General features: G+C 39.4%; 1 protein-coding gene across 5 annotated transcripts; it reads right to left on the bottom strand.

Moving 5' to 3' along the window:
- Positions 1-227: 227 nt before the first annotated feature.
- ZNF518B (zinc finger protein 518B) lies at positions 228-13,683 on the bottom strand. Of its 5 annotated transcripts, XM_072862476.1 has the most exons (4): positions 13,538-13,683; positions 12,751-13,452; positions 11,007-11,102; positions 228-6,578 (listed from the first exon to the last, which is right to left on the bottom strand). In XM_072862476.1, exon 4 carries the CDS (start codon positions 6,368-6,370, stop codon positions 3,128-3,130), a length of 3,243 nt encoding a protein of 1,080 aa, XP_072718577.1. In that variant the 5' UTR covers positions 6,371-6,578; positions 11,007-11,102; positions 12,751-13,452; positions 13,538-13,683; the 3' UTR covers positions 228-3,127. The 5 variants fall into 5 exon arrangements, 4 of the variants coding, with proteins under 4 accessions (XP_072718577.1, XP_072718578.1, XP_072718575.1 ...); XR_012042664.1 differs by lacking the exons at positions 11,007-11,102; positions 12,751-13,452 and having other exon boundaries at positions 228-1,735; positions 2,970-6,578; XM_072862477.1 differs by lacking the exon at positions 11,007-11,102 and having other exon boundaries at positions 12,751-13,458.
- Between the last annotated feature and the right edge of the window lie 945 nt (positions 13,684-14,628).

Raw genomic sequence — 14,628 nt, 5'->3', positions numbered from 1 at the left:
ATTCCATATCTGAGCCTTCAACCACTTACATAGTAGGACCATTATGCAAACAGTCCCTTTGAATTTGTACCATGTGCAAATATAAAAATAATCAGTAGGAACAGCAGATGTGCTTCAAACTCAGCAAGAAAACATGTTCCAGTGTGTATCAAAGATGACAAGAAGGTGATATTTTTCCAGCAAAAAAATACAGTAATATTTATTCATATAATTTCAGTTTTGGAAGGCTTAACTCAATTGTTTATAAATATGAAAGGCAAACTTTAGTATTTTTCTGCAAAGCATCCATAATCTTCCTTTCTAAGCACACTCAGAAGTTTGACTAGGTAATTGGAATATACTAAGAAAGCAACCTCAGTTACTTTATCCTTACAGAATAGGAACAAGAATAATAACAACATTCAAGCCCAAAACATGACGTTCCAACCCAATTTATGATGTAGTATGTAGTGGCACAAACTAGCTCTAAAAAAATTTAGCAGTTGGTTGTTATTTCCTTGCAACCTTTTTATTTCTCAATGCTGCACCAAAATGCCAGAGAACATTCATTATAATTATTTCTCTCAAACCACTGAGACTACTAAACTTGAAGGAAGTTATTCTGACATGACATCATCTAATAATAATGAAAATTAACAAAGCAGAAGCTGCTAAGTAGAGTTTGGCAGAACTCATAAAAAGGAAAAGAGGCATGACGTAATCTGCTTTAAGAGTTTCATAGCCACCATACAATTTAACATACAAGAAGTTTTCATGTTAAAACAAAAGAAAATTTTCTAAATTAAACCCATGAAAAACACACAGCTTAACAATTTAAATGGCAGATTACGGCAGTAACATACAAAGCTTTGCAGATGTTTACTACAACAGTAAACTTGCTTACGAAAGACAAGCATTAGTAGTATACTTAAACCACCTAGAGTTTATGATGCTGAGCAGCAACACTTCCCCACCCGCCCAGTACAGCTTTCATGAGGAATGTTCTAATTTTGCCAGTGACAACTCTTACGAAGCAAATTCAAAACTATTTATTTAGCAGCTTCTACAGAAACAAAACTAATTCAAACAGTAACCTGGACTGAAGGAGTTAAAACAAAGGAGGAATTTTAACCATCTTTTTTCTTAAGTTAACAATTTCAATATTTATTATATGTGATATGCCGGAATTTTAAAGTGGAAGCTGTTTTCACAATCGAAAATGCAAATAGTACTGTTAGGTTTGGCATCAAAGTATATGAAGTGAAAAAACCCTCTAGTGTACCCATCTAAAAAAATATAATTCCATTTGAATACAAAATGAGAACTGTCATTTCATTGTTATTGACAAAACAGACAAAAGGAAGTTTGTTCTGTGGAACAGGTTAGTCTGATACAAATGATACAAAAATTTTCCATGTGTACACAATGAAAAAGATCTGACTTAAAGCACCAACTATCTGAAGGATTTTAACACTGTATTGCAAAATGACTGGAAAGCAATGTTTTAACTGGTTTTGAAAATAAGCCTCAGTCAGACGTAGTTTTAAAATATTTACATTTCAATACAGATACGATACATACTTTATCAAAACAATGTCTAATCTGCTGGAGTATATAAAAAAATATTCCCAGCTTAAACTGTTTACAAAAATGCACCAACAGTGAAAAGAGTTAGAAACTACCAATTTTTCAAGCGTAGTCCCAGTTCAAACATAGAACACACATCCAGCATTAGAGTCAGTATTGATTTTCTTACCTGTAAAAATGTAAGAAGTTATTTTAATTGTAAATATGTGCTTCAATATAGTTCATTCTATATGATTTTAAAATGATTTAAAATTGACAAGATGAAGAAAAACATCTATTGTTCACGTACAGAAACATTAGACTTCAGTATCATCCATCCCTCTTCTTCACTAAAAACTTGAAATTTGGCCCTGATTTAAAGTGTTTAAGCAACAGAACAATGTTTACACTGTACTGAAGTCAGTAGATACACATTAGACATATATATGTAACTAGGCACATGCTTGTATGAATTGAGACCTACAAAAAATATATTCTAACAACATCTAAATTCTTAAGACTAAGAAGGATGAAAGATGAAAGATTGCACTGAAAATCTGGTTCAACACTGTCAATGTAAAAGCTGTGCAACATGTTTTTTCATTTTGAAAAGTCTTCATCTTCAGCAAGTCTCCCCTGTTAATAAGCATTAACACACCAACTAGAGTTCTAACCAAATGCCCAATTCTGAAAATGTGTTTCTATCAAGCTATGGACACATGGTGGTAAGAGGGTTTATGTTTGGCTATTACTTCCTTAGATTTCAGAACAGCCTTGAGACCATATAGAGAAAAGCTTCTCTCTCCTATCGGTCCAAGCCTGATGGTATCTCCAGCTCTGCCTGCTCAGAACAAAGATGGTACAGAAAGCTGACAGTGTTCTGCTCTCTTTCTCACATCTACACAATACAGGCTAGATAAAGACTAAGTACTAAACAAAATTAACTTTTTAGTGCTACCTGACCTAGTGGGAGTAACTCTGATCCCACAGATTCTTCATTTACACCCTTGTATCTCCTCTGAAATCAGCAGAAGTGTTTTTGTTTCACTGAAAGAGAGTACTTGTGTTTAAGTTTTACTTTTTATGCATGGTGCTTAACTTGCCACTAAAACCTGTGATATACACTTGCTGTCCACAGAGGATCAAAGGTGGTTTTCAGTATACATATGCTTGATCTCTGAAACACCACGCTGTAATAAAGCAAACTAAACCCTGTTAAATTTACAAAGATGTCATCATCTAAGATTTTAATCCATACAGACCTAGCACAAACCAGTTACAGCACAGTATCCTAGCACAGAGAATGGTAACTAGAAAAATGCTTGCATAGCAAATCTTTTTCAAATTTCTCCTATGGAACAGATGAAGTTGACCTCCAATACAAATTTCAAACATGAGAGTGCAAAGTAGTGCTTAATCCTCACCATCAGCTTTTCTGTATCTCTGTAACTCTGCTCTCCTCTCCCACTTTGCTAACAGTAGAGAGCTTCTGGCAAAATAAAGCAGTTCTTTCAATCTTACTTTCCAAGCAAGTTAGTGGCACTCATTAAAAATAAGAGGGGTAACCCCCCTAGTCTCTCAATTAATGCTTTTTTGCTGGAAGAGAAAGAACATCCCAACCCTTGGTTGCCTCTATCAAGTGCCTCTGTCCATGACTTATCCATTCTTCTTGGTCCATATATACTCTTCCACAAAACCAACACTTAAACATACACTGAAGTGTTTCAGCTGGTGAAGTTTCCACCACCTGGTAGTTGTTTTTATGGGTCTTTTTTAGTTTCATTTTTAGCATACTCTGCTTTTTTGCTTGGTTTCCTGTCTCAACATTTTGAAGAGTAAGACGCTTTCGGTAACGTTTGACACCAAGACAACTACTTGTCCTTTCTGATAGAACTACTTTCAGGACTTGACCTTTGTACTTGTTGATAGTCTTCATGACATTCATTATCTCTGGCGAGTCAACATCAGGATGGTTTAGTACCACGACTGGCTGGTTACGACGAGGACATTTTATCAACTGATTCATTCTCAGAGGGACAAGCCGAAGACGTCTTGCTGTCAACAGATACGACATGTCAGAACTGGAACTGGTTTCCGACGGAGTTCTTGTCTTCCTCTTAGGAAGTTCCCTGAAGCTTGCTTGTTTCACCTTATTTTTGGGACGTAGTTGACTCTTTGAGTAAGGTTTGCTTTGCTTACTCACATCACTGCTTTTCTGAAATGGTACACCAGTTTGTTTGCTATTATTTTTAACACTTGCCTCTCGCTTTGGTCTTTGCCTGAGTGATATACTTTGGGACTGAGCATTCGGTTCACTCTGATTAGGGAAACACGGAAAATTACTACTAAGTGTCTCAGAAACACTAACAGGAACCGGGCGAGGCAGAAACATTTCATTGCAATACACAGAAGGAGCTGATGTTTCACTCCTGTTTTCTATTCCATTTGATTTTTGACTGCTAGTAGCGTTCAGCACTCTCAGCATTGTCCCTTTGGGGATAAACACTGGAGTAGCAACATGGGAATTTTTAGTTACCCTGCTTTTAGATGTTCTTGCAAATGTAAGCAACTCATCTTTACTGTGTTCTTCGCTACTAATCACACTGCTTCCACCATGCACTTGAGGCAAAGATGCAGACTGTTCCACTTCAGTGGCAGGAACAACTCTCTCACAGCTTGCTGAATTTTCTTGAGGGAAAAGCACCTTTTTACTAGAAGCTTGACATCTCAAAGGCATGGATTTCATGTTAGATTCAGCAGCAGACATGAGCTGAGCAATCTTTCTACACAGCAGTGTTGCTGACTTCTTATTGCATGTTGTGTCATCCCATCTGACACCCTCTGGAACATTTTCAGCCCCAGAGCTAAGAGAAAATACAGACGAAATAACAGGTCCCTCAAAAGGGTTGTCTTTATTTTCCATCTTCTGTAGTTCTAATGATTCCAGAAGGAGATTGTTCTTTTCACTTATGGTTTCAGCTCTCTTTACTTTGCTAAAGCCAAAAGTCATGTCCTCGCAACGTGGAGTTTTAGTGACGTGAAAGTTTTTTCCTGCTTCAGAAGATGTAACAGATTTTTTAACAAAACCCTTACCAGCTAAATGTATTTCTGTAGAGCTGACTGGCAGACTCCTACATTCTTTGTCATCCCTCTTTAGAGGCAATGTATCCTTTTGTTTAAGAACTGCAGAAGGAGAGGAATTTTTGCCCTCCTGAGCAGCCTCTACTGAAATGTTCTTGGAACTTTTCTCTTCAGAAATAGCAGCATATTTTGGAGGGGGTATATCCATACCTTCTTCATAACAATACAAGTCATAATGTAAGTTATTTTTTCCATCTACTTCCCACCTTGAGGATTTAAGATCACTTTTTTTTTCAGTACTATTCATCACCAGAGATGGAGAACAAAGTTCTATAACACCTGAATGGACATCAATACCTTTCACCAAATGAAAGCGTAATTTTGATGCATCCTCCCTCTGTATAGATACAGAGTTACAATCTGAGAGTTGAGAATCAGAAAAACATTCAGAATTCTTCTCATATGGACTATCCAGATTAAGCTGGTTGCTAACACTGGATAATTTGTCTACATTCACTTCCATGGTTAGTAATTCATTTTGAGATACAGAAGATGGTTTTTTTCCTTCCGCAGATCCTTCTATACCTTGATTCTCAAGTTCCTCTTCAGCACTGTTCACAGGTTTGTAAGTTGCTTCTTTCATAGGAATTAGTTTAAGAACCAGCTGTTGTGCTCCATTCACTATTTTAATCTCTACTATCTGAGCTAAACAGTTAGAAGGAACTACAAGTTCAGACGGTGCAATTACTGTTAAAGGCATCCCAGGTTGTAAAGGCTCCATTTTTGGAGAATAAACCTCAACTTCAACACTTTGATTCTCACATACGCTTATTTCAGATGGTTCCAATATTGTTTTATCCTGGACTGATGCTGTGTTTATGCTACATTCTACATCATGAGACGAAAAGACTGTTTTAGTTACTTTATCTGGAATCTCACAAACCATATTTGAAGACGAATTTGAAAGTTCATTCTGAAAAGGAATTTTACCATATTTCTGCTTTCCAAATAAAGTGCTTTGACTCGGCTTCTTTTGCTTGTGGTTTATGATAGTATTTGAAAGCCGTTTTGTGGGTGTTTCATGTACTCTTCTCGTATGTTTCACTATATAATCATGTCTAACAGCACCGTATTCACAGTATTCACACTGATACGGAAAAGTTCCAGTGTGTTTCACCAAATGCCTCTGGAATTCTCCTTTGGTGTAGGATACATAACTACAGTGGGAACAAATAAATTTAATTTCTTCATGTTGACCTACATGCTTTTTATACTGCAAAGGATCCTTTGTTGAAAATCTACATTTATCACAGTAGTATTTACCTGGCAGAAAGTTTTTAACTTTAAATGTTTTCTGGGTTTTACTTGGGGATTTTTTTTCACGTTTTTCGAAGTCTACAGCACTGGCACCCTCAGGAACAAAATGGAAAGCTGGTGGTGTAATATGACTGCACTCCTTGCAGATGAAATTTTTGTCTTCAGTCCACCCAAGCTTCTTATGCTTTTCTATATCTTGCATTGAAATTTTCTGAACACTTCTGCATTTTATACAGCTTATCAGTGACAACTTATTATTCTCAGCCTCAGTCCCTTGGTAGCAGCAGTTTTGGTCATCATCCCCTTTTGACGGATTTGTTTTATCCTCAGAAGATTGCTTTGGGGATGTAGTTAAGGAATTATTTTTATCATTAACTTGGCCAGGGTACAATCTTGGTAAAATTTCCCTCATTTTTTTCAACTGCATTTCAGAAGATGTGACTCTGCACCAGTTTTGTCAAACACAGCAGCAACAGACAGAATGTTTTCTTGATATTAGTCTTGTGTATGCTGCTTATCAATCAATCATTCAGGCTAACAATCTGCAGAATATACACTTTGGAAGAAACAGCGCTCAAGGAACTGCATCCATGTTATATTCCATGTTCTCAATTTTATTCAATCAACTTGCAGCACTAAAGAATAAAAAGCAGAAGATTAAGTCAGTTAGTTACAATTCACTGATCATTGAAATACAATGAACTAATAATGGAACTATTAGTAGACTACAGCTGAATTACAGAGGGCAAGTCTATTGTTAATATACCACTGACTGTATTCTGCACATACAACCATACAACTCTAAGCAAAACATACCAAATCAAATAATCCTTTAACATTTGATCTCATTCAAAATGTTCATAAATTTATAAAAGTATCTGCTATGCATCAAAACCTACAGAGTTCATGCTATTTCTTCCATGTCATTAAAAATTTCACATTTAAGAAATCTATTTATAAGCCTAACAAGAAAGACACTTGGTAACAGAACTGAGCAGCAGAATATGATTTCAGTTCATATACAGCCCTTAACTCGGGAAAAGATATTATGAAACATTGCAGGTGCCACTCATTTGTGAATCCCAGCAGGAAAAAGGAGAGTGACTACAATGGTTACTAGAAACATGCAGCTATGAGTTTGTTTTTAAATACAAGGATTTTTAAGTTAGCATGGAAATTCCTCAAGTACAGAAGGAAGTTCTTTTCTAATCAGTGCCAACGTTTCAGATCCAAAAAGTCTTGAACACTAATTCATTACAAGGTGTGATTTATACTTCACATGTTCTCAAAGTAAAGAAGTCAAAACAATCTGTGGCTGCAAAATTAATTACTTCCACTTCTATTAATATCACAGTGTAATCACTTCTATATATGTGGACAAGCACATAAATAAATCACTCCATCCTGATAATACAGAATGTGTCAATCAAGCGAAACAAACAATGCAACGGAAGGCAGAAGGAGAACAGTAATATCAGTGTAAAACCACCACATTAACTTGTGCAGCGTATTTGGCCCTACAGGTTCCAGCACTGTCTCTTTTCTAATATGAACAAGATCTCAGCCTTTAACCTTTTGCCAAGACTATGAGATCACTGTTATTCAGAAAAGAAACAACTAAATTAGCTTTTTGAGACATACATAAAACAAGATAAAGTCCAAAGCTAACAGCAACAAGTAAAATCTACTCAACATCTTTCTTACTCAAACATTCTTACTTACAGACATACTGTTGCACAGACCTGCATTCACGTATAGACCCTATTTCATGAGCTTATTTCTAGATTCCCTTAGATTTCAGTACATCCTCCAGAAGGCTTCTGCTCCTGAAATCCAGTTCCTCTCCAAGTCTATCTACAGAAAGCAGGGCCTGATTTGGGCTCCAAAAGCACAGTGCTGAGACCACTTAAGTAGAATCCTATTACAATAGCCCTACATGAATGAGGAAAACTTTACACTATGGTACATCTCCACAATGGCTTGACAGGAGTAAGCATCTGATCCAGAAAGTTTTTCTTGCATCTCCCTGTGCTCCATCTGCCAATATGCCTAACTGCTATAGGAATGCTGCCCTAAAGATGGGGCTCTGCAAAAAGCAAGTGTACCGATATAACCTCAAACCACAGTAAAAATAAGTTAGAAAACTGGTTAGGGACAACATAACGGGCTTTTCGCTCTTTAGCAGATGGATGGCTGCATACCTGTAAAACTCCTCAGCAGGTAGTTCTTAGGACTGTAGTAATCTCATCTCATTGCAATGCAGACAGCTGTACATCCCTATGTGAAAAACCTCTATATCCCGAGGTGAAAAACACATCAATGGCAGCCTCCCAGGAAGGAGGAAAGGATACATGACTACTGTTGCATGATCTTAAGATTTTTTTTTTAAGCAATTCTAATGTTGGTAACATTATGCCCTCTATTATCCAGATTCTAAAGAGGAAAGAAAAACAAATGTTTCTGGTAGTCTCAGATGGACCATTCTTCCCCTGCTAATATCACTTCTTGGACTGAAGGTGAATCTTCTTGACACACGAGTGTGATGGTAGGCCTATGTTCAGGAGATCTACTCTTTCATTTCAGGAGAAAGATAATAAGAGAACTTGATAAGCTCAAGATACAGACCAAAGATGCTTTGAAGATTTCTATATAGCTTTAAGAACTAGAACTAGAATTGTACTTGAAAGGAAAGGGTGAAGTTAGATCAATATTTGCCTTTTTTTGCTGTTAACAGCTATCCATTTATACTGAAACTGCACTCCACATGAACTGACCAAAAGATAAGCATAGAACACTTTATGCCATCAACATCCTTGACCACAAAAAACAGTATTAAGAACATGGAGAGTTTTCTTATATTTTTTTAACACTGTAAAATTCACCTTATGAGACAACATGAAAAAGGATCCACCACTTTTAAAGAGCAAGAAAATACAAAACACACTGTCAAGCACTTTAAGAACGCTTCAATTTACCAGAGAGATCTGGGTTGCACAGTCCAAGAGGACACTAGAAAAATTTAACAGAGGTAATTCTAAGAACAAGCTAGTAATCCTTCTAAACTTTCCTAACTCAAATAGCTTTATATATGCAAACAAATAGATATACAACCCCAAAAGCAAGCTTTCATTCAGACCTGTGACAAATACCATGTTGCTAGATCCAGGTTTCAAATGTTGTTGGAGTTACTGCAACTGCATTTCAGATGTGCAGTGGGTTGATCTTAGCCAGCAGCCAAGCAGCTGCACAGCTGCTCAATGGCTCCCCACCCCTCCCTGAGTAGGAAGGGGAATGAACTGGAGAAAAAGAGCAAAGCTTATGGGTCAGGACAAAGGCACTTTAATAGGTGAAGGAAAGACTGGAAGGTGATGCAAAGAAAATCACTCACCACCTTCCACAAGCAGACAGATGCCTGGCCAGTCTCTGAGCAACAGCCACCTTGGAAGCCAACCCCCTCTCCCCTTCTACTTCCTCTACTGCCAGTTTTCATTGTTGAGCATGACATTATATGGTATGGGCTATCCCCTTGACCAATTCTGGTCAGCTGCCCCAGCAGCGTGCCCTCCCAATCTCTTGCCCAGCCCATGTCTACTCACTGCAGCGGAGGCAGAGAGGGAGGAAAAATAAAACCTTGCCGTTGTACAAACACTGTTCAGCAATGGGCAAAACACTGGTGTCTTATCAACACTGTTTTAGCCACAGATCCAAAACACAGCACTGCACAGACTGCTATGAAGAAATTTAACTTTCTTCAGCCAGACTCAGTACAAGGTGAAAAAGAACTGAATAACCAGATGATGCTGAAGTGACACCACTGTTGTCACCCTAGCTATTTTTTCACCAATCTTTCCTGAGTACCGAATAGTTAACAAGAAATTTTTTGATGCAAACAGTTCCACTTTATCATTTTTTTGGATAAAACAAGCCCAAGAGTACATTGTAATTTCATTCTTGTATTAAAAAAAAAAAAAAAAGATTTGCTTTTTCTGGTTACTTCAGAAAAATGAGACCATCAGTGTACACAGAGGAGTGGTGCAATCACTGGTCCGTTCACTCCATAAGAGTTGGGGTGGGGGGAATTCCCCTGAAGATTTGTTTTCATATTTAAAGGGTTAGCAGAGACATGCTTCAGAAGACTTAATTGAAAGACACATACTCGATTTTTCAAGTTACAATCAAATGCAGAGCACACAGACCAATCCAAAGATATCATTAAAGGAAGACCTGAAAGTCTACATAGTGTCTGAATGGCAAACACAAGAACAGGACAGATGAAGAATGGAATAAGAGATACTAGGAGTGTTAAAATCAATTCCAGTCACTGTCTTTCAGAACAAGTTTGTGAAAATACTTTGAAATACAATAAGGTACCTGAATTAGGAGAAATTCAAAAAATTTAGAGGCCCTAGTATTTTTGAAAAAAATTGGAAGCAAAAAACTTACAGGGACATGGAAAAAGGACGACAGAAGGAATATAAACCAGACTTTCTCATTCACTCCTTCTACCGAACACCTGCAATTCAGTGACATTAAAAAGTGGGGCATTTAATGAAAGGAAATATTCCCACCTTTCACAAACACTAGTGTATCTTGAACCTTGCTGCTCAAGACACAGAGATCAACAGATCTGCAGGAGTCAAAAGGCATTCCAAACAGTGGATATCGCATTTACATAAAGGTTAAAAAACAAAGACCAACTAAAACCAAGAAAAATAGGAAGAAACATCCTCTGCAGCCTGACTGTGCCAGATTCATCCAGTACAAGGTTTTTCGCACTGCAGTAGATCACAAACCACTGATGTGGCCACTGTCAGACAGGAATTGCCAGTGTCTTCCCATTATTCCATACTCCTGAAATTTCCATTTACTTCAAACACATTAATACTTTGTTCATCATTTCAAAGAAAAATATTTATTTTCCACTGTTTTAGTTCCCTTTTTTATCGCAAATTACATGCTGCTATCAATGAAATGGGTGTGACGAGCAGCATGCTGCTATCAATGAAATGGGTGTGACGAGCAGCATGCATTCATCATATGTGATCAAATAAATAAGACCTTACTTCAGCAAAGCGCACACCTCTCACACACTAAGTTCACAGACTGCATCCAATAATCAAGGCATGCTTTGGTATTGAAGAGCCCACATAAGTCGTCTCCTAAGAGAAAAGTTTAAACAGAATTGGAAAACACTGTGCATCACTGTATCAGGAAGATACAGTGTGTAAAATTTAGGTCTCTGTGAAAAACTTAAATATCTATGTAAGCTTAAAATTACCTTGTCTGTATTTTACAATTATATATATGCCATATACTACCCATTTAACATCAATTGACTATCTCTGTTAAGCAGAGTTAACTGTTCTACTGATCCAACTATGTAGCTGCAATTATCAGTCATTAATTTTAGGCCTAATGACTGGGAAAGATCCAAAGTGCTTCACTCAAGTATAACGTATTGTAATAATTAAAAGAACTGATTTTTGTATTAAAAACAAACTATTCAAACACACCAAAGAGATTTTATCTACAATTATTTCTTCTTAAAAAGATATTTTCTTTCACAATAACAGCTAATCACACAGTCATAATGCTTTTTGTATCTGAAATTCCCATGAAGTTTTTCCATCAACATGAATAAGGAATGTCAATGCAAAGAATTAAGAAAAGCAAAGACCATGCACCAGGTTTTCAGAGCTTACTTTTATTACAAAATATACAGTTATTTCACTCTACAGAAAAAATTCAATTATTCAACATTTTTACTACTTATCATATAAAGTTATGCAAAATACCAATTAAAAGTAAATCACTATTTTTAGAATGCATAGGTGAAAAATTTTCCAATTTATTGACATTTATTAGCACTGTAAGAAGTCAGGTACATATATGTACTATACAGTATTCTACTGAAATGGAGGTCTGCTTCTCTGTGGCTCTAGGAGCGAGGCCTAGCTTTATTTGTATCTGAAAGATACACATTTCTGACATATCATTCAATTGCTTGGTGGTCTTCTTGCAATAAGTTAAGCAAGGCATTCTCAAATAACTACTGCATCAAAAGTAGTATTTTAGAGCTCAGCGATGTTTATACAGTTGTTTATCATTACATGTATGATCAACTTTTAAATTTATGCTGCACATTTCATCATTTCACACAATTTACAACCATTTTCAAAATCTCTCTGTATATCCAAAGCATACTGACTAGTATTTAACATTACCATACTCTAAGCTTTAAGGCCTGTAAGCAATAAAGCAAGGAAGTATGGCACTGAAGAAAATGGGAGAGGAGGGGGTGAAGAGTCCCATTAGAAGTACATATCCCTCTGTGCCCAGTTCTCAAAACACTCATGTAGATGCTAAAATTCATTTCTACAGATTTAATCCTGCTAAAATTAGCCACATACTATCTGTATGTGCAAGAAAAGGGCCTTGACTATAACCATTTACTGTAGTAACAATGCAGAACAGAATGCTAGCAAAATCATGTGAAATACCATCAGTAATCTTAATAATAAAACAGGCTTTTTTTATTAAACGTATATTTCAGGACACTTCGGCTACAACTATGATAACACTGGCTCATTTATTTAGAAGAAATCCAAGTCATTTTATATGTCCAAACTATCCTAAATATCCAAGGTAATGCTTTTCTATGATAGATTCTCTTGCAACAAAATTTAATGTAGGATTTAATTAAGCGAATCTTATGCCCAAATAGAACTCTCTAAATAATAGTTCTCTAAAGAACACAATTTAAATACAAAATACAGGATGTTCTATTTTGCTAATACAGTTACTAACCCGAAAGCTTCTTTTCTTCAGGAAGAAGACCAAGATGACAAACATGGACAACAGCTTTCCAGTCCAGTCGAGTCTAAAGCTGCCTGATGGCGTCCACGAGACAGCAGCACCCGCCAGCCAACACCAAAAATCCCATTTTCCTGGGCATCCAGCTCACCCACACACAAGTGTTGTCGCCTTCCCGGGGAAGAGAGGGCTCCCTCGCTGACGGCCCGTCTCCGGAGGCCGAGCCCCGTCGCTGCCCCGGCGAAAGCGGCCGGGCGGGTGGCGGACCCTCCGCAGGCCGCGCAGACCTCCACCCGCCGCCGCCGCCGGGAAGGCGGCTCCGCCCGCGCCGCCGCGCAGTGCCGCCGCCGGCCCGCAGGGGGCAGCACCGCGCGGCCCAACGGGCTGCAGCCCGCGCTCGCAGCTGGGACCCCCGGCCCCCCCGCACGGGCAGGCACGCAGGCAGGGCAGGCACGCAGGCAGGGCGGCAGCGAGGCGCAGCGCTGAGCCGGCTGGCACAGGCCGAGGGTGGGGGACCCTTACCTAGCTCGGAGGAGGCCGAGGATTAAAAAGGGCTGCCTCCCTCAGGGGCAGACCCCGCCGGCCACCACCGCTCCCCTTGTCTCCGGACGCACAAGAAACGCAGCGCCGATAATAATCATCATCATCATCTTCTTCTTCTTCTTCTTCTTCTTCTTCTTCTTCTTCCTCCTCCTCCTCCTCCTCCTCATCATCATCATCATCATCATCATCCTCCCCGACCCGCAGCTCCCGCCCTCCCGCTCCGCCCTGAGGTACTTACCCCAGCGAGGGCGAGGGCGAACCCCCTGCTGCCGCTGCCGCTACCGCTGCTGCCGCCGCCGCCTCAGCACGGCCCACCGCGGCGACGGAACTGACCTCAGCGGCCGCTGAGGCGCCGCGCCGCCCCATTGGCCAGCGCCGCACCACCGCTCCCGCCGGCGGCGCCGTGTAGAGCTCTACTGAGGTGCCCCGGCCGCGGCGGCGGCGGCGCAGGCGCGCTGCGCCCCCCGGCCCGGCGTGGGGCCCCGCGGGGAAGGCCGCGGCGGTGAGGTGACACCTCGAGGAGCGCCGGGGAGCGCAGCCCGCACCCGTGTGGGGACCTGTCACCCGTGTGGGACCTAGTACCGCGCGGGGAATGCAGTACGAGCCGTGGTGGAAGAGGCTGGGCTGGTGTTGAAACACCTGCAAGATGGCAGGCGAGGGTATATAAGAAGGTGCACCATCGGGTAGCTGCCAGCTGGCTGTCCCTCAAGGATTCTGACAGGACAACAGGCCAAAGGAAGAGCTGTTGTTCCCAGTAATCTCTCTACATTTCCGCTGATACCACCATGTTTTATTATTATATGGCATAGGCATACATTTCACGGGGATTGTTCAGTTAAGTAGCACAATGACGTAATAGTTGCATATTTTCGGATGCTTCCTATAAAATCCAAATTTCTCTTTAAATAAACTGTTCTTAGTCCAATTTGAAGGGAGAAAAAATGATTTTAACTACCAGCATCTTGCCCTCTAAAAGTACCTTTAACATCACTGCAGTATCTAACCACTCTGCTTAAAAAGGAAACCTTATTTAAGATAGGGCCCAAAGTCTTTCCAGATGGTGTCTTTAAAATTGAGCTTTTTGGCACATGACTTCAAAGTTATACTCTGTTTTGCTGATTGTTCTGTTAGCATGGATTCTGTGTGATAAGAGGAACCACAAGTAAGTTACATCTTCCGATCAGTTCTGTACTGGAATGACTGGAAACAGGGCTTGACCTATCCTTACCATTGTCTAGACATGAACATGGATCTTCAGGGATCTTGAATTTTGAGACAGGTTCTTTGGGTCACAAAAAAGGAAAGGGAAAACTAAAGCTATCAGACAGG

The sequence above is a fragment of the Ciconia boyciana genome, chromosome 5, assembly GCF_034638445.1.
Source record: "Ciconia boyciana chromosome 5, ASM3463844v1, whole genome shotgun sequence".
Lineage (NCBI taxonomy): Eukaryota > Metazoa > Chordata > Aves > Ciconiiformes > Ciconiidae > Ciconia > Ciconia boyciana.
This window is presented reverse-complemented; position numbering and strand designations above follow the sequence as displayed.